Raw genomic sequence first — 26,754 nt, 5'->3', positions numbered from 1 at the left:
CGCAGCACTGTTTATAATAGCCAGGACATGGAAGCAACCTAGATGTCCGTCAGCAGATGAATGGATAAGAAAGCTGTGGTACATATACACAATGGAGTATTACTCAGCCATTAAAAAGAATTCATTTGAATCAGTTCTAATGAGATGGATGAAACTGGAGCCTATTATGCAGAGTGAAGTAAGCCAGAAAGAAAAACACCAATACAGTATACTAACGCATATATATGGAATTTAGAAAGATGGTAACAATAACCCTGTGCCTTATATTTTTAAATACTTATACAGGACCATTTCTTTTGCGTACAGGACCATGTTTTTTGGTAGAGAAAGAAACATGTAGCCATAATCCACTGTGAAAAGGTTGCATTCTAGAGCAAGTTAATTACGGCTACCTGCATAACAAAAATGTTTTGGACTGACCAAGTCAATCTTAGTATTCACTGCATTATGAATTTCCACAGCCCAGTTATGATATAATTCATTTAAAAAGTCCTACTGCATAGCACAGGGAACTGTATCCAGTCTCCTAGGATAAACCATCATGGAAAAGAATATAAAAAAGAATGTACATATGTGTATAACTGGGTCACTCTGCAATACACCAGAAATGAACACAACATTGTAAATCAACTATACCTCAATAAAAAATAAGTAAAACTAAAAAAGTGATTTTGAAGCAACTTTTCATGACATATTTGTCCCTGAGATGTGTGACTAATACTTCACACTAGAGGAAAGTCAGGAACACAGCAAACTGCAGAATATTTACAAGAATTATGGCTCTCTATGTATTACCTATAAACTGTGGCACAGGCAAACAGGTGCAGGCACTGTCTTCCTCCTGACATCATAGGGGACTGGAATGCAAAAGTAGGAAGTCAAGAGATACCTGGAGTAACAGGCAAATTTGGCCTTCGAGTACAGAATGAAACAGGGCAAAGGTTAACAGAGTTTTGCCAAGAGAACACATTGGTCATAGCAAACGCCCTCTTCCAACAACACATGAGAAGACTCGACACATAGACATCACCAAAATGGTCAATACAGGAATCGGACTGATTATACTCTTTGCAGCCAAAGATGGAGAAGCTCTATACAGACAGCGGGAAAGAAAAAAAAAAAAAAAAGACCGGGAGCTGACTGTGGCTCAGATCATGAACTCCTTATTGCCAAATTCAGCCTGAAAATGAAGAAAGTAGGGAAAAACACTAGACCATTCAGGTATGACGTAAATCAAATCCCTTACAATTATACAGTGGAAGTGACAAGTAGATTCAAAGGATTAAATCTGATAGAGTGTCTGAAGAACTATGGATGGAGGTTTGTGACATTGTACAGGAGGCAGTGATCAAGACCATTTTGAAGAAAAGAAATGCAAAAAGCCAAAATGATTGTCTGAAGAGGCCTTAAAAATAGCTGAGAAAAGAACAGAAGTTAAAGGCAAAGGATAAAAGGAAAGATATACCCATCTGAATGCAGAGTTCCAAAGAATAGCAAGGAGAGACCACATGCCTTCCTCAGTGATCAATGCAAAGAAACAGAGGAAAACAATAGAATAGGAAAGACTAGAGATCTCCTCAAGAAAATTAGAGATACCAAGGGAACATTTCATGCAAAGATGGGCTCAATAAAGGTCAGAAATGGTAGGGACCTAACAGAAGCAGAAGATATTAAGAAGAGGTGGCAAGAATACACGGAACTATACAAAAAGATCTTCATGACCCAGATAACCACAATGGTGTGACCACTCACCAGGAGCCAGAGATCCTGGAATGCAAAGTCAAGTGGGCCTTAGGAAGCATCACTACAAACAAAGCTAGTGGAGGTGATGGAATTCCAGTTGAGCTATTTCAAGTCCTAAAAGATGATGCTGTCAAAGTGCTGCACTCAATATGCCAGCAAATTTGGAAAACTCAGCAGTGGCCCCAGGACTGGAAAAGGTCAGTTTTCATTCCAATCCCAAAGAAAGGCAACACAAAAGAATATTGAAACTACCACACAATTGCACTCATCTCACATGCTAGTAAATGCTCAAATTTCTCCAAGCCAGGCTTCAACAGTCTGTGAACTGTGAACTTCCAGATGTTCAAGCTGGATTTAGAAAAGGTAGAGGAACCAAGATCAACTTGCCAACATCTACTGAATAGCTGAAAAAGCAACAGAATTCCAGAAAAACATCTACTTCTGCTTTACTGACTACACTAAAGCCTTTGACTATGTGGATCAGAATAAACTGTGGAAAATTTTAAAGAGATGGGAATATCAGACTACCTTACCTGCCTCTTGAGAAACCTGTATGCAGGTCAGGAAGCAACAGTCAGAATCAGATACGGAACAGACTGGTTTCAAATTGGGAAAGGAGTACATCAAGGCTGTATATTGTCACCTTGTTTATTTAACTTTGCATATGCAGAATACATCATGTGAAATGTTGGGCTGGATGAAGCACAAGCTGGAATCAAGATTTCCAGGAGAAATACCAATTATCTCAGATACGCAGATGGTGCCACCCTTATGGCAGAAAGCAAACAACTAAAGAGCCTCTTGATGAAAGTGAAAGAGAAGAGTGAAAAAGCTGTTGTAAAACTGAACATTCAAAAAACCAAGATCATGGCATCTGGTCCCATCACTTCATGGGAAATAGATGGGCAAACAATGAAAGACTTTATTTTTGGGGGCTTCAAAATCACTGCAGATGGTGATTGCAGCCATGAAATTAAAAGATGCCTGCTCCGTGGAAGAAAAGCTATGACCAACCTAGACAGCATATTAAAAAGCAGAGACATTACTTTGCTGACAAAGGTCCATCCAGTGATAGCTATGTTTTTTCCAGTAGTTGAGTATGGATGTGAGAGTTGTACTATAAAGAAAGCTGAGTGCTGAAAATTGATGCTTTTGAACTGGATGCTAGAGAAGACTCTTGAAAGTCCCTTGGACTGTAAGGAGATCAAACCTGCCAATCCTAAAGGAAATCAGTCCTGAATATTCATTGGAAGGACTGATACTGAAGTTCCAATACTTTGGCCACCTGATTGATTAACTGACTCATTGGAGAAGACCCTGATGCTGGGAAAGATTGAAGGCAGGAGGACAAGGGGAAGACAGAGGATGAGATGGTTGGATGGCATCATCGACTCGACGGACATGAGTTTGAGCAAGCTCCAGGAGTTGGTGGTGGACAGGGAAGCCTGGCATGCTGCAGTCCATAGGGTCACAGAGTTGGACACGACTGAGTGTGCAACTGAACTTGGCACAGGCAAACAGGTGAATACTGCAGGCCGTGTGTTCCTCCTGACAGCAGCCACTCTACCAGGGGCAGAAAGTGGCCTGATTATTTCCCGGACACTTTACGACCTAGTGAAATCAAATATTTTGATTTTTTTTTTCTGCACCATGGCACATGTGGGATGTCAGTTCCCTGACCAAGGATCAAACATGTCCCCTGCAGTGGAAGGGCAGAGTCTCAATCACTGGGCTGACAGGGAAGTCCCACAAATGTTTAGATTCTGGATTTTGGTAACGAAGTGTATGTGTCTTTAACAAAGGAGCAGGCTCTAGTTCTTGACCACATAAAATTCTAAGTATAAACGAGAAAGGCAACCCTCACTGAAAATTGTATTCTAGGACTCGGATCCAAGCAGTTGGGTCTCAGAGCCTGCATTCGACTGTTACATTCAGGTTAAAACACCCAACAGTGTGCTTTGAACCTTATGAGACTTCATCAGGGTTAACCATGTTAAGAGTTATCACAAGAATTGCTCTGCATGCAGAATGGATACAGAAGAAAAATATTTACTTCTGAAATTTTTTTTTTAATTATTAAGCCTCATTTTTGTAGGCTGTCACAAAGAGTTGGACACGACTGAGTGATTTCACTTTTCACTTTCACTTTGTAGGCTGTAGATTTTAATAGTAAAGTTCTGGAAATGCAACAGTATGAAGATGACAGGTGGTTCAACAGAAGGCAGAAAACCTACAATGAGCTAGTGCCTCAAACGGGGGCATTTCAGGTACATACTTAAAGACACTGCTTCATTTCAATAAATGACCAGCATTTCCTGACTTGCTTGCGAACTATTGAATTTCAAGAAGGTAAACAACGTGAATTGATGAATTTAGAATGTCACTGGACTATTACTTGAGTAAAGGGTGACAGCAAATCATTTTCTTCCTAGTTTGATAAAAGTTATGTATTAAACTGCAACTTCTGGAGTTATTTTCTTCCTGAGGCAAAAGCCACAGTCTTCTAGAACCAGAACCAGTCTTGGGTTATAAAGAAGGTCTTTCACTCTGATGAAGCCTAGGTGTGCAGCTGTGCTTCCAAGGCAATAGTTGAGCAGCTCACCATTGCAGAGGTGGCCTTAGCAATGTGTGTGCTAGGATGGGGATGCACGTGTAGGAGGTGGGGAGCCACTGGATCACTGAGTCCTTCTTCTACCTTCAGAGTCTTGCTTTGGAAAAAAGAAAGCAGCTAAACCTCCAGTGCCAACCTAGATAGCATTTTCAAAAGCAGAGACATTACTTTGCCAACAAAGGTCCATCTAGTCAAGGCTATGGTTTTTCCAGTGGTCATGTACAGATTCAAGAGTTGAACTATGAAGAAAGCTGAGCACCGAAGAATTGATGCTTTTGAACTGTGGTGTTGGAGAAGACTCTTCAGAGTCCCTTGGACTGCAAGGAGATCAACCAGTCCATTCTAAAGGAGATCAGTCCTGGGTGTTCTTTGGAAGGACTGATTCTGAAGCTGAAACTCCAGTACTTTGGCCACCTCACGCGAAGAGTTGACTCACTGGAAAAGACTCTGATGCTGGGAGGGATTGGGGGCAGGAGGAGAAGGGGACGACAGAGGATGAGATGGCTGGATGGCATCACTGACTCTATGGCCGTGAGTCTGAGTGAACTCCGGGAGTTGGTGATGGACAGGGAGGCCTGGCGTGCTGCGATTCATGGGGTCACAAAGAGTCGGACACGACTGAGTGACTGAACTGAAACCTCCAGTGATCGTTATTACAGACCCTCTTCAACTCATTAACCAAACAGGGACCTAGAAAACATTTTCCATAATGCCATAATTCTGGGGGAATGGCAGTTTCTTGTTCGACTCATTCTAAAAGCCAATAAATCCATTTGCCTAAATTTATTTATTTTTAAATTAACTTTTTATCGAAGTATAGTGGAATTACAATGTTTAGTTTCTGGCATACAGTAATGTGATTCAGTTATATGTATACATATATCTTTCCCAGATTCTTTTCCCATATAGGTTATTACAGAATACTGAGTAGAGTTCCCTGTGCCATACAGTAGGTCTTTATAAATGATCTATTATACATATATCGTGGCATGGGTTTCCCAGGTGGCTCAGTGGTAAAGAATCTGCCTGCCAACGCAAGAGATAAAGGAGACACAAGTTTGATCCCTGGGTGGGAAATATTCCCAGGAGGAGGAAATGGCAACCCACTCTACTATTCTTGACTGGGAAATCCCATGGTCATAGGAGCCTGGTGGGCTGCAGTCCATGGGGTCACAAAGAGTCAGACACGACAGACTGAGCACACGTGCACACACACAAATACTGTGTTAATAGCATGTATCTGTTACTCCCTAATTTTTAATTTATCCCTCTTCTACCACCTTTACCCATTTCTTGTCTTCATCAGTTTCTTTTCTATGTCTGTGAGTCTCTTGCTATTTTGTAAATAAGTTCATTTGTAGCATTTTTTATAGATTCCACATATGCGCGATATCATATGATCTTTGTCTTTCCCTGAGTTACATAATATGATCATCACTAGGTCCATCCATGTTGCTGTAAATGGCATTATGTCATTCTTTTTTTATTCTGCCGAAATTAAAAAACAAAACATGTTCAACTTGATTAATTTAGTGGAGATGAGCCATGCGTCCTTTCTTATTACCGATTCTGAACATCTGTCACCAGGCAGGTTTTGTTCAGGACACTGTGAACACCTGCATCATTCAGGACGGGGTGGGGTCAGCATCCCACCCCAGGCCAGCACACCGGCAGCACAATGTCAACACCAGGACATACACACACAGACGCGGAGTGAAAGCCGCGCAACGCTTATTCAACGGGGAGCCTCACAGTTCTCTTCTTTTTTAATCTGCTTGTAGAAAGCTGCCAGTCAAGACAGCCAAGGACCATAGCTAACATTTTCTAACCTCTTTCACTCAGAAATTCTGTGAACTTCTGAACTTCCCCTAAATCAAAATGAAGGGCCACGGAATCTCTCTTTACTGACAAACAAATGATTCATTGGGGTTTTGTGTTCATCACCTAGGAGCAAAGAGAGTTACAGCTCGTATTTCACAGGTGTTAGTGCCCTGGGTTCTCTGGAGGAGGCAGACTTTGAATGAAGGGTCCTGAAAGACAAGGAAAATCAGAGTCTGGGCTGGGTTTTAAACATCACCTAGACTTTTGTTTTTTCACTCAGTCATGTGTGACTCTTTGCGACCCCATGGACTGCAGCACGCCAGGCTCTCTGGTCCTTCACTATCTCCCAGAGTCTGCTCAAACTCACATCCATTGAGTTGATGATGCCATCCAACCATCTCATCCTCTGTTGCCCCCTTCTACTTCTGTCCTCAATCTTTCCCAGCCAAGGTTGGGAATGAGTTGGCTCCTCACATCATGTAGCCAAAGTACTGGAGGTTCAGTTCTTCCAAGGAATATTCAGGGTTGATTTCCTTTATGATTGACTGGTTTGATCTCCTTGCTATCCAAGGGACTTTCAAGAGTCTTCTCCAGCATGGGTTCTCAAAGTGAGGTCTGAGGACCCAGGAGTACCCCCAGGACCTTTCCCAGGAGTCTGTGAAGTTCCTTCCCTGTGTGTTCCTGTTCTGACTACACATCTGGGTGGAGCCAAATATTTTTCCTACACTTTGGCCAAACAACCTATCACAACAGGTAAGAGGGTGAACTATCTTCCTTTAAGTCAGATTGAAGGAATTTGCAAAAAGGCAAAAGAGTGTCACTCTAATTTCTTTGGTTTTAGGAAAAAGTTATCTTTCATAAAATATGTATCGCTGGATGTTTATGCTGTTATTTATGTAATATGTCAATGTTATTTTAAAGTGAATGAATCAACATTTTAAAAACATTTATTTTAATTTCTGATACAGGTGAACACCAACAGCTATAACTTACATAAACAAAAGGTCTTTGGGGTCCTTGATGATTTTAAGAGCGTAAAGGGGGTCCTGAGAACAAAAAGTGTGTGAGCCACTGATCTGATCCAATCCCCTCCTTCTGTCGATGGGAGAAGAGGGTCTCGTGAAGTGAATCTCTCACCTGACAACACGGCAGGACTCAGCAAAGTCAGGGACTGAGCTCCAGGTTGTCAACAATGGAGCTCCTGAATACTGTGGCGATGTCAGAGAGCAAGGAGACAGATTTGGAGGACTGAGTCACACTCCAAATCACAGTTCCAGTTTTTCTAAGAATATTTTATTTCCCATTTGTGTTTTTATACCTTTGGCATGGTCTCATCTATTTTAGAGAGAAACTCTTATGAAAGATGATACATGTTTGGTCAGTCAAGTTTCCAAATATACACAGTCTCTGAAACCATCTAACAAAACCAATATTAACGCCAAAAGTCTTGCCTGAGAAATCAAGTTCCATGGTCAAGATATAAGCCTTGATGTAGCTGAAAAATTCTGAGATTTGGACTGAGAGACATCTGGGCTTGAAACATTGAGCCTCTGTCTCATCTTTGAAAAAAGGGTAATAAATTCCCATGTCATGGCTGTAAAGATGAAATAGGATAACGTGTGGGAGATGGTGTACATTATAGCATAAAGCCTTTAACCAGCTCTCGGCATCAGCTTATCATCCTTCAAATTCACCTTCTAAACTGCTAAGTCACTACAGTCGTGTCCAACTCTGTGCGACCCCAGAGACAGCAGCCCACCAGGTTCCCCCATCCCTGGGATTCTCCAGGCAAGAACACTGGAGTGGGTTGCCATTTCCTTCTCTAATGCGTGAAAGTGAAGTCGCTCAGTCATGTCCGACACTTAGCGACCCCAGGGACTGCAGCCTACCAGGCTCCTCCATCCACGGGATTTTTCAGGCAAGAGTACTGGAGTGGGGTACCATTGCCTTCTCCACCTTCTAAACTACTTGATTATTAATAACTTTTGCACTCTAGTGTCCTTGTAAATGGGTAGTGTTATGGACTGAATGTTTGTGTCCTCCCCCTTCATATGTTGATGATGCTCTAATCCTGGATGTGATGGTATCGGTAGGTGGGGTTCAGGGGAGGTAATTAAGGTTGGGTGAGGTCATGTGGGTAGAGCCCCCAGGATGGGGGCAGTGGAGACCCAAGAGCCTCCTCTCTGCACTATATGAGGGCAATAAGAAGGCTAGGAAGAAGGTCTTTACCAGGCCTGACCACGCAGACATCCTGATCTTGGACTTCCAGCCTCCAGAACTGTGAGAAATAAATGCCTGCTGTGTAAACCACCACACCTTTTTTTTTTTTTTTTAAATAGCAACCTGAGGTGCCAAGACAGAGAGGGATACCATGCCTGTAGCAGGAAGGGAATTAAGAGTTTATAACTGCTCAGCACACTGACTATGGAATAGACAGCATCTTTTCCAAGGTGGACGGACCGAGATGGGCCCAGTTGGACGAAGCCTGTGACACCTGTAACCGTGTATGTTGTCTGAGACGACGTTCTTGCTGCAGCGCAGGTACATGTGACCCAGATACACGGCTGAGCTTTAAATAAGGAGGCAGAGGGTCTCCACATACGGGGTTTTTTGACTTTTCTTCCTTCTCCACTTGTTTGTTTCAGAAAAGTATCAATCTCAAAACTTAAGACAAATTAAATAACTTCTCCAGAGCCCTCTATAAACAACTCTATTAAATTAGTTCATGACTTTATGGGTGAAAGTGAGGGATCTAAAACCAAGATCATCTCTCAGTGTGACACAATAAAAATAGCTAATCACATGGCTTGGCTTGGGTTTTAAAAGTGTCTAGAGACACAAGTTCAGAAAATACTTTATATATCAAGACAAGATTGTTTTCCTTCAATGAAAGGTGCACCATCAAAGTACCATCTTTGTATCTTATGACCTGTGTCAAGGGAGGAAGCCAGGAGCCCTCTTTAATTGTGTTAATTAATTAATCCATTCCTTGTCATCTGCCCCATCTTGCAATAGAATCACTGCATCAAAACTAACTTTTCTCTTTTATTTTTTCAATAAAGAAATTAATTCCAGTGCTATTATTTTGTGTGGAAAAGGAGAGTATTTTTAGCCAAAGAGACCACAGTCCTTGAGCACATTAACTGGAATAAAGGACAACATGCTAATATTAGCCACACTAAGCCTTTTAAACATAACATATGATCTTAAAGTGGTTCTGACTTTTATTCAAAATGAAAAATAGCTCCCTCTAGTTAGCCACAGGAAAGCTGGGACATATTTCTTGCATCATCACTACTCTGTGATTTCAATATAGTTAAAAATAGCTTAAACAGTTCATTTCATTTGCAGTCTATTTGTTTTACTTTAATTTCATACTATACTGACAATTACTCAGCTTCATTAACTACTTAGGAAATTTCTCAAGTACACTACAAGAAACATTAGGCAAGAAATAATAAATTACAGCATGTACGTTCTTGAAGTCAATCCTGAAAGAGCCTTTTCATGAAATTCACACGCTAAGCCCTTAAAGCCCTGTAGGGTCAACCCACATCAGGATTCTTGCTTCTGACCCTTGTATTGGAAATAAGATTCATTACGAACCTAAAAATCACCACTGTGTGTCAATTATATAGAAAGCATTTTGCTAGACGTTGAAGAAAAAATTTAAAAACAATTCCTGTACTCTAGGAGTTTACAGTATACTTGGAGTAAAAGTGTGTGTATGTAAGACAAAGGAAGCACCAAAGGACTGATATAGAAAAAACTGATAGAAGAAAAGAGGTTTTTGGGAAAAGTCACTCTTGAGTTTGATGGTAAGAGAAGTGATCCAAGGAAGCACCCTCTGGCTTGGGCTTGGGGCAGAGGGGCAAGGAAAACAGAACCAAAGGCACAGCAGTGGCAAGACAGGATGAAGGGATGTGGAAGGAAGGGTCATTTGGCCGCTACAGAGTTTCCGTGGGGAAATAATGCTGCAAATAGTATTTAAAAACTAATTCCTGTGATTTCATATAGTGCAGTGTGTATATGTCAATCCCAACCTCCCAATTTATCCTCTCTCCTTCCCCTACTCCAGTAACCATAGCTACTAAGGACATACTGTATAGTACAGGGAACTGAATTCAATACTCAGTAATGACCTATATGGGAGAAGAATTTTTAAAAAAGAATGGATATATGTATATGTATAACTGATTCACTTTGCTGTACACCTGATACTGATATATTATACATCAATTACATTCCAATAAAAAATAAAAAACCACAGAAAAAAATAAAATTAATTAGCTCATCAAGCACTTACTAATGCCAGACAGCATCCAAGGTGCTGGCCATGGTGAACGACACAGGTCAGACTCCTCCCTCCCTGAGCCTGCCTCATGGGGTCAGGGGACCCACTCTGGAGAAAATAAACGTGGGACGTGACGGGAGGGGTTAGGCAGGGTGGGTGTCTACCCAAATCTGGGGTTAAGGGAAAATCTGTCTGAAGAGGAATACTTTGAGCTAAGACAAGGTAAGAAACCACCACCGTCCTTCACAGAGGGGACAGCCGGCACAGAGGGCCTGAGTCAGGAATGACCTTGGATCTTTCAAAGCACCCAAAGGTCATCGATGGGGCTAACCAAAGGTACTAGCAAATCCTCTGAGAGAATTCCTTCAAATCACCCCTATTTTCAGAACCACTTTTTCATGGTCTTCCATGAGGATGATGGTATGTTAGCTAAGCCATATTCCCTGGGGATATGGCAGGTGGGATTTCTGCCTGACATCGCCTTCATTTTCTCCACAGTTCCACCCACCTGGCACTAGTAAGGGAGCCCCATGTTTTGCCCACTGTTGAATTCCCAGTGTCTAGAACAATGCTCGGTGTATTCAAGTTGCTCACGAAGTGCTTGTGGAATGAATGCACTGAGTGAGTATCACTTCTCCTCCTCAGAGTGGTCCAAAATGAGAGGCAGGGAGAAGGAAAGACAAGATGGGACAAGAAGTGAATCAGAATGCCTACCTTCAGTTCTAGTTGAGGAATGGATAAAGAAGGTGTGGTATATTTATACAATGAAATATTACTTAGCCATACAAAGGAACAAAGTTGGGTCATTTTTGTAGAGACATGGATGGACCTGGAGACGGTCGTATGGACTGAAGTAAGTCAGAAAGAGAAAAACAAGTATCGTATTAATATGGAACGCATTTATGTGGAACCTGAAAAAATTGGTAGACGACCTTATTTACAAAGTAGAAATAGAAACAGGTGTAGAGAAAAAATATGTATGGATACCAAGGAAGAAAGGGGGAGTGGAATGAATTAGGAGACTGGGATTGGCATATATGCATTATTGATACCATATATAAAACAAGTAACTAACGAGAACCTGCTGTATAGCTCAGGGACCTCTACTCAGTGCTCTATGGTGACCTGAACGGGAGGGAAAGAAAATGTGGTGTTTTTTCTAAAGGAAATTCAAAAAGGAGGGAATGTGTGTACACGTGTAGCTGATTCCCTGGGCTATACAGCACAAACTGAAAGAACACTGCAAAGCAACTATATCCCAACAAAAACTTTACAAAGTAAAACATAGGCTGTTAACCTCAATGTACTCATCCTTCTCAGGTGAGGGGGTCCCTGGCCCTTGCACATTCCTCTCAGGAACTTTTTTTTAAATTTAAATTTATTTATTTTAATTAAAGGCTAATTACTTTACAATATTGTATTGGTTTTGCCATACATCAACATGAATCCGCCACAGGTGTACACGTGTTCCCCATCCTGAATCCCCCACCCATCTCCCTCCCCGTACCATCCCTCTGGGTCATCCCAGTTTACCAGCCCCGAGCTTCCTGTATCCTGTATCAAACCTGGACTGGCGATTCGTTTCACATATGATATTATACATGTTTCAATGCCATTCTCCCAAATCATCCCACCCTCTCCCTCTCCCACAGAGTCCAAAAGACTGTTCTATACACCTGTGTCTGTCTCTTTTGCTGTCTCGCATACAGGGTTGTCGTTACCATCTTTCTAAATTCCATATATATGTGTTAGTATACTGTATTGGTGTTTTTCTTTCTGGCTTACTTCACTCTGTATAATAGGCTCCAGTTTCATCCACCTCATTAGAAATGATTCAAATGAATTCTTTTTAATGGCTGAGTAATACTCCATTGTGTATATGTACCACAGCTTTCTTATCCATTCATCTCCTGATGGACATGGATGTCCTGGCTATTATAAACAGTGCTGCGACGAACACTGGGGTACATGAGTCTCTTTCAATTCTGGTTTCCTCGGTGTGTATGCCCAGCAGTGGGATTGCTCGTCTTATGGCAGTTCTATTTCTAGTTCTATTTTTTAAGGAATCTCCACACTGTTCTCCCTAGTGGCTGTACTAGTTTGCATTCCCACCAACAGTGTAAGAGGGTTCCCTTTTCTCCACACCCTCTCCAGCATTTATTGCTTGTAGACTTTTGGATCACAGCCATTCTGACTGGCGTGAAATGGTACCTCATAGTGGTTTTGATTTGCATTTCTCTGATAATGAGTGATATTGAGCATCTTTTCATGTGTTTGTTAGCCATCTGTATGTCTTCTTTGGAGAAATGTCTATTTAGTTCTTTGGCCCATTTTTTGATTGGGTCATTTATTTTTCTGGAGTTGAGCTGTAGGAGTTGCTTGTATATTTTTGAGATTAGTTGTTTGTCAGTTGCTTCATTTGCTATTATTTTCTCCCATTCTGAAGGCTGCCTTTTCACCTTGCTAACAGTTTCCTTTGTTGTGCAGAAGCTTTTAAGTTTAATTAGATCCCATTTATTTTTGCTTTTATTTCCAATATTCTGGGAGGTGGGTCATAGAGGATCCTGCTGTGATGTATGTCAGAGAGTGTTTTGCCTATGTTCTCCTCTAGGAGTTTTATAGTTTCTGGTCTTACGTTGAGATCTTTAATCCATTTTGAGTTTATTTTTGTGTATGGTGTTAGAAAGTGTTCTAGTTTCATTCTTTTACAAGGGGTTGACCAGATTTCCCAGCACCACTTGTTAAAGAGATTGTCTTTTCTCCATTGTATATTCTTGCCTCCTTTGTCAAAGATAAGGTGTCCATAGGTGCGTGGGTTTATCTCTGGGCTTTCTATTTTGTCCCATTCATTGATCTATATTTCTGTCTTTGTGCCAGTACCATACTGTCTTGATGACTGTGGCTTTGTAGTAGAGCCTGAAATCAGGCTGGTTTATTCCTCCAGTTCCATAGGAACTTTTCTTTTTTATTGAAGCAGAGTTGATTTATAATGTTGTGTTCCTTTCTGCTATACAGAAGTGATTCAGTCATACACATCTTTCTGTTCTTTTTCATATTCTTTTCCATTGTGGTTTCATACTGTTATTCATGACAGGATATTGCTTGTAATTCCCCATGATGAACTTTTCTTGATGTGAGCAGCTTATCCATTCCATCAAGAACCTTCCTTCCTTCGCTTCCTCCGCTGAAATATCTGAAAGTAACTTTTGATTGCAACTGTACCTCTCATCACCCTGCTTGGTTGATAAAGGGGAAGAAATACTTTTTAAAAAAGAAGAGAAATAAAGAAGAAATATTGTTTTTTAAAAAAGAATACAGTCCCTTCTGTTTTGGAACTTTCCCTACATTTCCCCTGCCCTCATATATAACTGAGCATTTTTTTAAATGAGTCTCTTTTATTTGGTGGGTATAAAGTTCAATTATTAAATAAAGCTTATTAACTATATTATACCAATCTATACAAATGTGGGAGGGGGAGAACAGTATTTAAATATGTCAAAAACAGAAGTTATGTCATGCCTCCTCCAGCATTTTTTTTTTTTTTTTTTGCCACACTAAGCTTCCTGTGGGATCTTAGTTCCCAGACCAGGGATGACTGCGGCCCCTGCAGTGGTAACCACTGGACCACCAGAGAAGTCCCCTAACTTAACTATTTCTTGCTTGTTGCTTACAAACAAGACTCCACTACACCTTCCTTGCAGCTCCCTCTGCCTGTTCCCCTTCCAATGGCAAGATGTCCTTTATGCCTTGATGTCACTAAGTTGTGTCTGACTCTTTGCAACTCCATGAACTGCAGCACGCCAGGCTTCTCTGTCCTTCAATATCTCCCTGAGTTTCCTCAAACTCATGTCAGTTGAGTCAGTGATGCCATCCAACTGTCTCATCCTCTGTCACCCCCTCCTTCTCTTGCCCTCAATTTTTCTGAACATCAGGGTCTTTTCCAATGAGTCGGCTCTTTGCATCAGGTGGCCAAAGTATTGGAGTTTCAGCATTAGTTCTTCCAATGAATATTCAGGGTTGATTTCCTTTAGGATTGATTTGTTTGATCTCCCTGCAGTCCAAAGGACTTTCAAGAGTCCTATTTCTTCATGGCGAAGAGATGGAGAAAATGTGGAAACAGTGTCAGATTTCAATTTCCTGGGCTCCAAAGTAAATGCAAGATGGTGACTGCAGCCATGAAATTAAGTGACTCTTGCTCCTTGGAAGAGTAACTATGTCAAACCTTTATGCCCACTTTTGTGCAAAAGCAAGCTAGTTCCATTCTGCAATGTTTCTGTCCCTTGCAGACAAGGAATTATCACTTACTATTTGTGAAATTGTTTTTCTTCGTTCAGGAGTCTCGCACTCAACCATCTACAGAGGCTGGGCCTGGGTGAGGAGGGCAGAAGGGCACGTGGAGGTGAGACATGTGATGAGATGAGCAGCTTTTGTTCTATCTAAGTGCAGGCTCCGAGTCCTGCTTGGCAAGCCAAGCGCTCAGATCGCTCTACCGAGGGCCTTGGCCCTCCAGCTTCTGGTCCAGGGCCTGGGGCATGGGAGGGGCTAATGGAGACAGAAGGAGGACTTTTCTCTTATACAGTTTATTCCCCTATATTGCCCCAGAAGTGAAAAATGAAACAGTGGAAATCTCAGAAGACTGCTGATTTTTAAGTGCAAGAAAAAAGGGGTAGGAGTGTGTGTGTGTGTGTGTGTGTGTGTGTGAGAGAGAGAGAGACAGACAGACAGACAAAGAGAGGAAGGAAGGAAAGACGAGGAAGCAGGAAGAGGTGGGGAGGTGAGGAGGGAAGAGATGAGAAAGTGGGGAGGAGAGGGGGAAACGGAGGTGGTCAGAAGCTAGAAACTACCACAATAGTTCAGTGTAACAGAAGGAGGGAAGAAATCAGACCTGAAAGCAGGAGTAAGGGAATAGGGGAGGGGAGGAGAGGCTGGGCAGAGAGGGAAGCAGAGGGAGCCAGTGCTGGGGGTGTGAGCCAGGCACACCCCACACCTTGCCCCTCTCAGTCACCTGCCCCAGCCTGGCTGGATCAAAGCCTAGGCACTGAAGTTACCTCCTGTGGCTCAGGAATATTGATTAGCCCCTCGGGAAGCAAGGGTGGGGCATGTCTCAGTCTCACTCCAACCCTCCGGCCCCCATGGGGGCACAGATTCCAGCCTAAACAACCTGGACCGGCCTGGAAGATGCAGCCCCTCTCAGGCAAGCCTCCTGGACCTTTAGGACTTTAGGTGCAGAGGGATCTTGAAGGGATGGTTCATTGGGCAGAGCAGCCTGGGGAGAGCCCCTCACTGAAGTCAGCTGGACTATGGCGGCCCTCAGTGGGGACAAACCAAGGGCAGGCAGACCTCCATGGTCTGAAGCGGCTGATAACTGCCTCCTGCACTTCTCCACTGGCACTGCCGTCAGACGAGCAGCTCTGAGCCAAGAGGGCAGGGTGGGCTGAGCTCACAAGCTGGTCAAACAAGGTCCCCCGTGTAGTCACACTCAGCTCTTATCTGAGAGACTCAGAAAGGGGCAAGGAGGCTTAAACTCTCTCTTACCAACAGTCTCTGAACCCAAACAATCAAAGGTTCAGAGCTACAAAGTCAGTGAAAAATCAACCAAAATACATTTAAAAAGAAATTGGGCTCTGACTTGAAACGATACAAACATGCTTTTTAAATAACACTTTTTGTTCTCTATTACTCAACCATTAAAAAGACTGAAACAATTCCATCTGTAGCAACACGGATGGCCTAGAAATTATCATACTAAGTGAACTAACTTGGACAGAAAAAGACAAGTACTATACGATATATATATATATATATATATATATATATATATATGTGAAATCTAAAGTATTGATTAGACACAGTGAACGGACTTGTGATTGCCAAGGGGGAGAGTGAGCGAGAAGGGATGGATTGGGAGTTTGGGACTAGTGGATGCAAACTAGTATATATAGGAGGGAGATACAACCTCCTACTGTATAGCACAGGAATCATATTCAATATCCTATGATAAATACAATGGGAAACAATATGAAAAAAATATATCAATATAGTTGTATAACTAAGTCACTGCAGTAGAGCAGAAATTAACATAACACCGTAAATCAACCATACCTCAATAAAATTAATAAATACATATATACTTTTAATTATAAAATATTCAGTTCAGTTGCTCAGTCGTGTCCGACTCTGCAACACCATGGACTAAAGCACGCCAGGCCTCCCTATCATCAACTTCTGGAGTTTACCCAAACTCATGTCCATTGAGTCTGTGATGCCATCCAACCAACTCCTCTGTCGTCCCCTTCTCCACCTGCCATCAATCCCTCCCAGCATCAGGGTCTTTTCCAATGAATCAGTTCTTCACATCAGGTGGCCAAAGTATTGGAGTTTCAGCTTCAACATCAGTCCTTCCAATGAACACCCAGGACTGATCTTTAGGATGGACTGGATGGATCTCCTTGCAGTCCAAGGGACTCTCAAGTCTTCTCCAACACCACAGTTCAAAAGCATCAATTCTTCAGTGCTCAGTGTTCTTTATAGTCCAACTCTCACATCCATACATGACTACTAGAAAAACCACAGCCTTAACTAGACAGACTTTTGTTGGCAAGGTAATGTCTCTGCTTTTTAATATGCTGTCTAGGTTGGTCATAACCTTCCTTCCAAGGAGTAAGCATCTTTTAATTTCATGGCTGCAATCACCATCTGCAGTGATTCTGAAGCCCCAAAAAGTAAAGTCTGCCACTGTTTCAACTGTTTCCCCATCCATTTGCCATGAAGTGATGGGACCAGATGCCATGATCATAGTTTTCTGAATGTTGAGTTTAAGCCAACTTTTTCACTCTCCTCTTGCACTTTCATCAAAAGGCTCTTTAGTTCTTCACTTTCTGCCATAAGGGTGAGGTCATCTGCATATCTGAGGTTACTGATATTTCTCCTGGCAATCTTGATTCCAGCTTGTGCTTCACCCAGCCCAGCGTTTCTCATGAAGTTAAATAAGCAGAGTGACAATATACAGCCTTGATGTACTCCTTTTTCTGTTTGGAACCAGTCTGTTGTTTCATGGCCAATTCTAACTGTTGCTTCCTGACCTGAATACAGATTTCTCAGGAGGCAGGTCAGGTGGTCTGGTATGCCTATCTCTTTCAGAATTTTCCACAGTTGATTGTGATCCACACAGTCAAAGGCTTTGGCATAGTCAATAAAGCAGAAGTAGATATTTTTCTGGAACTCTTTTGCTTTTTCAATGATCCAGCAGATGTTGGCAATCTGATCTCTGGTTCTTCTGACTTTTCTAAAATCAGCTTGAACATCTGGAAGTTCACGGTTCACGTATTGCTGAAGCCTGGCTTGGAGAATTTTAAGCATTACTTTACTAGTATGTGAGATGAGTGCAATTGTGTGGTAGTTTGAACATTCTTTGGCATTGCCTTTCTTTGGGATTGGAATGAAAACTGACCTTTTCCAGTCCTGTGGCCACTGGTGAGTTTTCCAAATTTGCTGGCATATGGAGTGCAGGACTTTAACAGCATCATCTTTTAGAATTTGAAATAGCTCAAATGGAATTCCATCACCTCCACGAGCTTTGTTTGTAGTGATGCTTCCTAAGGCCCACTTGACTTCACATTCCATGATGTCTGGCTCTAGGTAAGTGATCACACCATCGTGATCATCTGGGTCGTGAAGATCTTTTTTGTACAGTTCTTCTGTGTATTCTTCCCACCCCTTCTTAATATCTTCTGCTTCTGTTAGTCCATACCATTTCTGTCCTTTATTGAGCCCATCTTTGCATGAAATGTTCCCTTGGTATCTCTAATTTTCTTGAAGAGATCTCTAGTCTTTCCTATTCTATTGTTTTCCTCTATTACTTTGCATTGATCACTAAGGAAGGCTTTCTTATCTCTCCTTGCTATTCTTTGGAACTCTGCATTCAAATGGCTATATCTTTCCTTTTCTCCTTTGCTTTTCACAGCTGTTTGTAAGACCTCCTCAGACAGCCATTTTGCTTTTTGCATTTCTTTTTCTTGGGGATGGTCTTGATTCCTGTCTCCTGTACAATGTCATGAACCTCCATCCATAGTTCATCAGCACTCTATCTATCAGATCTAGGCCCTTAAATCTATTTCTCACTTCCACTGTATAGTCATAAGGGATTTGATTTAGGTCATACCTGAATGGTCTAGTGGTTTTCCCTACTTTCTTCAACTTCAGTCTGAATTTGGCAATAAGGAGTTCATGATCTGAGCCACAGTCAGCTCCTGGTCTTGTTTTTGCTGACTGTATAGAGCTTCTCCATCTTTGGCTGCAAAGAATATAATCAATCTGATTTTGGTGTTGACCATCTGGTGATGTCCATGTGTAAAGTCTTCTCTTGTGTTGTTGGAAGAGGGTGTTTGCTATGACCAATGCATTCTCTTGGCAAAACTCTGTTAGCCTTTGCCCTGCTTCATTCTGTACTCCAAGGCCAAATTTGCCTGTTACTCCAGCTGTTTCTTGACTTTCTACTTTTGCATTCCAGTCTCCTATAATGAAAAGGACATCTTTTTTGGGTGTTAGTTCTAAAAGGTCTTGTAGGTCTTCATAGACCCGTTCAACTTCAGTTTCTTCAGCATTACTGATCGGGGCATAGACTTGGATTGTTGTGATATTGAATGGTTTGCCTTGGAAACGAACAGAGATCATTCTGTCATTTTTGAGATTGCATCCAAGTATTACATTTTGGACTCTTTTGTTGACTATGATGGCTACTCCATTTCTTCTAAGGGATTCTTGCTCACAATAGTAGATATAATGGTCATCTGAGTTAAATTCACCCATTGCAGTCCATTTTAGTTTACTGATTCCTAGAGTGTCGATGTTCACTCTTGCCATCTCCTGTTTGACCACTTCCAATTTGCCCTGATCCATGGACCTAACATTCCAGGTTCTTATGCAATATTGCTCTTTATAGCATCAGACCTTGCTTCCATTACCAGTCACATCCACAACTGGGTGTTGTTTTTGCTTTGGCTATGTCTCTTCATTCTTTCTGGAGTTATTTCTCTACTGATCTCTACAGCCCAAGCATACTGGGCACCTACTGACCTGGGGAGTTCATCTTTCAGTGTCCTATCTTTTTGCCTTTTCATACTATTTATGGGGTTCTCAAGGCAAAAATACTAAAGTGGTTTGCCATTCCCTTCTCCAGTGGACCACATTTTGTCAGAACTCTCTACCATGACCCATCTGTGTTATTGGCTAGACTTAAAAGAGAACAAAACACTGAACTTTCATTTCAGAAATTAAAAAAATTTGAAGAAATTTCATTACAGGCTTAAATGGGAGTTTTAATATGTGTATTGAAATTGATAAGAAATTTGAATACTTGCAGTGATCTGAAGCCATATTTGATAAGCTGTTTCAAGGCAAAATTGAATAATGAATCATTTAATACATATTTGAAAGTTTTGAGTTTATAATAAAAATTCTAGTATTCTAATTTAAAGTATTAACGCATATCTTCACCCCAAAGTTTAATAAAAACTTAAAAATAATGTTCTCCTTATTATTCCCTACTTCGCTTCTTTCCTTTAGCTCCAATAACAGCTGAAGGATAAGATCTTTGGGAACTCTCAGAATCATTTCACAGTTGAAGGCAAACACACAATCAACTATTCAAGTTTTCTTCTCCATTTTAAATATAGCTACACCTCTTTTGGTGAAAACAAATCATTTCTGCATCATAGTTCTTGGTCATAAACTTCAACCTCATAAATAGCAATGATAATTAGAAATCTCTCTTGATGAATAGATTGTTTGCTGCATTTGCTCAATACTTCATATATTCCACAAATATTTATGGAGAACCTGCTATGCCTTGGACACAATGCCAAGGGCTGGAAATTAACAAATGATTAAGACAGAGTCTGTGATTTCAAGGAGGAAGGTGCTATCAAACAGGGGAGGGATACGGACACCTACAAAGAGCTGCCAGGGTGAGAAGGGGTCCCAGACAGTTGAGGGTGCGTGGGCGAGCAAGGGTGGGCCCCATCAGTGCATTCTACCCTCCGCTGAATGGCATGCATTACTCCCTGGCACAAAAAGGCACCTTGTCTCCTCTTTGGTGAAAGGTATGAGGTATGGGCACTGACTGGGGGGAACACGGGGGCATGTTCAGAAGACATGAATATGTAAGCTGTTGGCAGGCCTGGGAGAAGCATGTTCAAGCCTCCCAGCCCCCATTTTACTGGGACTGTGATAGCATTTAACACTGGTCACCACAGCTCCTTTTCCAAAGTTCTCTCTTTCACTGCAATCTGTGAGATAACACTCTCCTATCTTTCTTCTTTTAACCCCCACCTCTAAAATGTATTTGAAAATTTCTCTCTCCAGCAGGACCTCTCTTTAGGCTTCTGATCTGTACAGTTAACTGCCCGTTTGGTATCTCCTCTTAGACTATGAGTCAAAGGCAATTCAATCTTAACACATTTAAAACTGGCCTCATGCTCTTCCCTCCCAAACCCTGGTCCTCTAATCCAGCTCTTTAACCCAGTGAGTGGTGCCATGTCTTCCCCGGTACTTATGGCCGAGGCCTGAAAGTCATCTTACACACCTACTTCCTCCTCCTCCTCTCCGATTTCTTTCAGAATCCAACCGCCCACAACTCAAGCTGATTCTGCCGTTGGGCATCTCTGCATTGTATCCAGGTCCACTGTGATGCTGCCTTGCATTCAGTGCTGGCCCCTCAGCCTAAATCAACTTTCCTCCTCCTGTACTTCCTGCCCCTGGATGACACTAGCTTCATCAATCCCGCAGAATCCTTCCTGTCTAGACCAATACCTCTCCTTAACTGCTCTCAAAGTACTCTTCTTTCAGTACTTATCACAATTATGATCTTAGAATTTTTTGATAATGTCTGTCTCTTCCACTAGACTATATATTCCATGAGACAGGGTATATTCATATATTTCACAATTCGAAAATCACTGTTTAGAAGATTGATGAGTGTTAGTAAATATTTCCTCAACAAATGCAGGATGAAGTACGTATATATAAACTTCAGCTGTACCCCATACTCTGCAACTTATTAATTTCCCTAAAATATATAGGGTCTGTGAGAGCACCTTGTGATTGAGTTACCACAACAACTCTATTTGTTGATGGGATTTGACCAAAAGGCTTTATGCCATTTCCAAATGTTTCCTGGGAGTAGGTTTTCCTCACTGCTTTGAAAAATGCAAAGTTTTTTTTTTTTCCTGCCCTGCTCTTTCTACTTGAGAGAAAACGTAGTAAGTCTAGGCTGCAGTTGAGGTCAGAGGTTTTAAGAACAGGGAACAAAATGTTAATTCTAGTAATTATACAATGTCATATTATTTAATAACTTATAATATTAGAATGGAATTTTTTGGTTATTTCCATTTTATTTCTATTAATATTTTCTAGAACAAATAAATGCATAGAGCTTATATGACCTTTTCTTTTGTTTTCGGTTTCTTGTCTACTTCTAAAAAACCTTCAATGACGTTAATTTTATCAGTGTCCAGTGAATGGATAAAATGTGGTCAATTCTATTTGGTAAAAACAAAAGAAACAAATATGGTAATTATGTTCTATAAAGTTACAGTAGACACAAAAATAGCTAATACTGAGCTGTCTCCTTCAAGGGGACATACAGGGTGAGGTTCCTGGGAGCTATCGCTCATAACATTTTCACCAACTGATCTACACCTAATCTTGCTTTGTGTGTATTTCTGTTTAAAAGATACCCTACTAACATATATTGTTGATTCATTAATACTGAGCTCACAGCCAACAGTACCGTTACTCATGCCTGATAGAAGCTTATCGAACATCTGTCTTTTTTCCCTAAAAAATACATCACACACATCACAGCCTTCTTGCACTTAGGAACACCAGAAAGTGCTACAGCATTCTGTTCATGGGTCATTTTAAACAGTGAAATCATCAGAAAAAAGCACAACAATGCAAAAACTGGTACCAAATAGACCACGTAAAAGATACTTGTTTACCGTATGAGAACTGAAACAAGAAGGCAAAGTCTCAGCTGAAATGCACATGCCAGGCACCTCAAGCTTACTGCCTCTCTGTGCGGCAAATATTGACTTTGGGTTTACAGATAAACGTGCCAGAAGTCCAATGCACAAATACAGAAGCTGCAAATAATGAGATAAAGTCTACACACATACAATGGAGTATTATCCAGCCGTGAAATGAAATTCTGATACCTGCCACAGTAAAGATGAACCTTGAAAACTTTATGCTAAGTGAAATAAACCAGACCCCAAAAAAAGGGACACATATTACATGGTTCCATTTATACGAAATATCTAGAATAGGCAAGTTATCAGGGCTTTGGAGGAAAGGAGGATGCTGAGTTATTGCTCAATGGGTCTAGAGTTTCTGTTTGGGATGATGAAAAAAGTACTGGAGATGGGTGGTGATGGGAGCACAATGAAGTCAATGTAATGAATGCTAGTGTTGCACCATGAATGGTTAAAGAGGAACATTTTATATTAAACACATTTTACAATAAAGAATCAAAAGAGTCGCTGAATAAGATTAAATGGATTATGTGAATCTTCTGTTAAAACCTAAAGGAAACATCTGGATGGAACTAAGAGATTCTAATTTACCCACATGTCCTCTTAAAGCAAAGACCCTCCTTAATATGCTTTTTTTTTTCCTTGGTCCCACTGAGCAGCTTACAGGATCTCAGTTCCCCAGCCAGGGATCAAACCCGGGCTCCCAGCAGTGGAAGCACAGTGGCCTAACCAGTGGACCCTCGGGGAACCCCAAAATGTTTTCCGTTCGGTTTATAGACCACATTGAAAAACAAGCTTCCTATTTAATAATATCAGATGATTATTGAGGAAAACAAACAATTTAAAATGTGCACCTCATGCTTTTGGTAAAAATTTATGTACTCATAGAATGATTTGTTCTGATTGCCAAAAGAAAGGTCACCCCAGGAACCAACAACTGATACTAATTTATCTTGAACTAAAACTGCCTCTCTGGTCCACTATATTCGGGTGAAGTGATTTTCTCAGGAAAACTACCACCAGTACAATTTAGGTATTTAGGCACTATGTATCCACTGTGAATCTTTCATGTCCCTTCTCTCTCTTACCTCACCAATCTAATTCTCATCTGCTTCCTCCCCTATTTTCATATCTCTAGAGACAGCCATCTGTTAGAATATGGCTGTGGTTACCATCATCATTCACATGTTCCTTTTTATTTTAAGTATTTCTTGACCCAACAATTACAAAGAAGCATGGCTAGATATAAACATAAACGGAATGTGCTAATGTAGAATGCAAACAATATTAAAATGTTAAACTTAACATAGGGAGGAATTCATGGCCAAAGAAAAGTCTATTACAGTTCTTTCAATCTTTTTAAAATGCATCATAAAACTAAAAATGTTTCACTACAGAATAACATTTTGGCTTCTCTTACGATTGCAAAGAAGGGTAATTATGATTGTCATGAAAACACATTGAGCAGCTGTATACTGTTAACAAAAGAATCATTCTATGAACGTGCTCAAAAACTGGCACTTTGTATGCTCACATTTCCTAGAAATTAGACAGTCTTCCCAACTGGAGCAGACAGCAAAAGAGACGCCTTTCTATTAATTGTGGCTTTGTACCAATCAAGTTTTGGGAGCCAATTGGATTGTCTTTCTTTGGGACAATTTCTTACACATACTCAGACATGTGCATTATAATTTTATAAAAAGTAATTTTTAAGTTCTCAAATGATAGCCTTTTCTATTTGCTTTTTTTAATTTTTAAAATTTTTTGGCCTTGCTGCATGGCATGTGTGATCTTAGTTCCCCAATAAAGGATCAAACCCATACCTACTGCAAAGAAACATGGGGAGTCTTAACCACTGGGCCACCAGGAAAGTCCTGATAGCTTTTTAACTCTTGGAAAATATTGGTGGGACTTCCCTACAGTGGATAGGAGTCCACCTGCCAATGCGGGCGATAGGGGTTCGATTCCTGGTCCAGGAAGATTCCACATGCCATGGAGGAACTAAAGCCCATACGCCACAACTACTGAAGCCTGCACTCTAGAGCCTGTGAGTCGCAACTATGGGGCCCATGTGCTACAACTGCTGAGGCCCACATGCCCTAGAACCCAAGCTCTATAATCAGAGGAGTCACTGCAAGAAGGCCATGCAGTGCAAACAGAGAAAGTCCAGGTGCTGCTCACCGCAACTAGAGAAAGCCTGCGTGCGGCAATGAAGACCCAGCGCAACCAAACCACACACACATAGCAGGGTATTCTTTCATAAAGGCACATCTGTTCAGAAATCATTTGGAGTCTTTTCTCCTAATTGCTATGGTTGTTTGGACGGATGCGTGTGCTTTCATTTTGAGGCAAAGTAGTGAAATGTTTTCACGTTATCAAGAAAAGAATCGACTGCTTTTGAGTTGACCTTACATGCTGGACCCCCATTCACACACAGCACAAAATAAGTCAGGGTCTTTACAAATGGTATTTTGATAGATGCTGGATTGTTATCTGTGCCATATTTGTGCTTACTCTTTTAAGAACAATGTAGCAAAAAAAAAAAAAAGAACAATGTAGCATTATGTTCATTTGGATAAACTGTGATTTGACAACTGATTTCAATAAAACATTTGCTTCACTTAAAAAAAAGAAAGAAATCATAAAAAAGCATAATGAAAAACTCTTCAGTTTATTTTATGAAGGCTAATGAATAGGTACTTACTCATTAAAGACTAAGTCTGGTGCAAAATAGAGATACTGGCTGTTCGTATGTTTGTATGATCTCCAGCTCAAGGCAAATGACGACAGACACATCCAAGAATACTGGATGAGGGTTATTTGGTCCTCAAGAGGCAGGTTTTTAAATCCTGAAGAACAGAACAATTTACCACAGAAAACACTTAGCATTTAAGTACATCCCAGGAAGAAGCTTCTTAAGTCCACCCCCATTGCCCCCTCTCTTCTCATCGACTCAAAGCAATTCCACAGTTCCTTCCAGAGTACCTATCATGGACCTGGCCTTGTTTAACATTTTATGTTAAATTCACTCTAAATTCTCAAGAAGCATCAACTGCCAGGGCAAAGAAAACTAAGATGTCCTGGACGTTTCACTGTGGACGGTGGTCTACCACCCTTAGTGAGACTGAAAGAATTTGTGTTAACCTGCACCACTTGCTTCAGCCTACTCACAACTGGTATTCTCAAAACCAAAGATAATTTAATGACTGTCTACTACTGCATACCTGAAACAGTGGTGGAAGATGTTAGTTTTCATGAAGTGATGTGAAAGTTAGTCACTCAGTCAAGTCTGACTCTGTGACCTCATGGCCTTTTTTGTCCATGGAATTCTCCAGGAAAGAATACTGGAGTGGGTTGCCACTTCCTTTTCCAGGGGATCTTCCCAACCCAGGGATCAAACCCAGGTCTCCCACATTGCAGCAGACTCTTTACTGTCTGAACCATCAAGGAAGCCTGATTTCCTGGTTAATTTTCATGAGTTTGCAGACATTTAAAAAGTCTTATTCCTTGCTTCCCCCTAGTTGGGAATAACCAGACTTTTGAGGCAGAATACGCATCCTTGGCAGGGCTTCCTCAATAGCTCCATGGTAAAGAATCTGCCTGCAATGCAGGAGACTCAGGAGATGAGGGTTCAATTCCAGGGTCAGAAAGATGCCCTGGAGGAGGAAATGGCAACCCTCTCCAGTATTCTTGCCTGGAGAATCCCAAACACAGAAGAGTCTGGCAGGCTACAATCTATGGCGGTCTAAGAGTCAGACACGACTGAATGACTGAGCACGCATGTCCTCAAGCATCCTTGGTGCTGGTCCTGCCTCACTCACAGTCTCCCTTTCTGGGCCTCAAATCCTTCATTCGTTTCTTTTTCCACCCTCTGTACTCCAAGGGGCACCAGGGTATTCTTCTGTTCATGTAGTTTCACCTGGGCAAGCCTCCCTTCAAAGAATTAGGGCTTCTGATTATCTTTTGTTTTATGGCTGCTAGGTGACCATAGGTCATCTAAGAAATGGCTTTGGATTAATGAACTGGGACAATGTGATTGCAATTCTAAGTGATGTTTCCATAGATTAACAGGGACCTTATCAATAAAATTCTACAGCATAAAAAATAACTAAATTAGGAATTTCAAGGACAATTTAAAGGGTGCTGGAGGTAAGACGATATTTTCAGCAAGATGCAGAGTCCCCTAAAGCCTACTTGACAGGTCTTTTTAAAAAATTAATATTTATTGGAGCATAATTGATTTACAATATTGT

The 26,754-nt window shown here is 41.2% G+C and overlaps 1 protein-coding gene across 12 annotated transcripts in view; it reads right to left on the bottom strand.

Moving 5' to 3' along the window:
• Positions 1 to 26,754, bottom strand: part of NR3C2 (nuclear receptor subfamily 3 group C member 2) — a 440,307-nt gene that overhangs the window by 65,062 nt on the left and 348,491 nt on the right. For 11 of the 12 annotated variants that reach the window (XM_055550824.1, XM_055550829.1, XM_055550827.1 and 8 more), the window contains exon 6: positions 25,206 to 25,350. In XM_055550824.1, the coding sequence (XP_055406799.1) occupies positions 25,206 to 25,350 (145 nt within the window). Of the gene's footprint in view, positions 1 to 13,557; positions 13,703 to 25,205; positions 25,351 to 26,754 lie in introns of those variants that run through there. The other variant, XM_055550835.1, reaches the window with a different exon arrangement.

This window comes from Bubalus kerabau, chromosome 16 (genome assembly GCF_029407905.1).
Source record: "Bubalus kerabau isolate K-KA32 ecotype Philippines breed swamp buffalo chromosome 16, PCC_UOA_SB_1v2, whole genome shotgun sequence".
In the NCBI taxonomy this organism is placed as follows: domain Eukaryota; kingdom Metazoa; phylum Chordata; class Mammalia; order Artiodactyla; family Bovidae; genus Bubalus; species Bubalus kerabau.
Note: the sequence above shows the minus strand (reverse complement) of the source record. Positions and strands in the feature narration are given on the sequence as shown.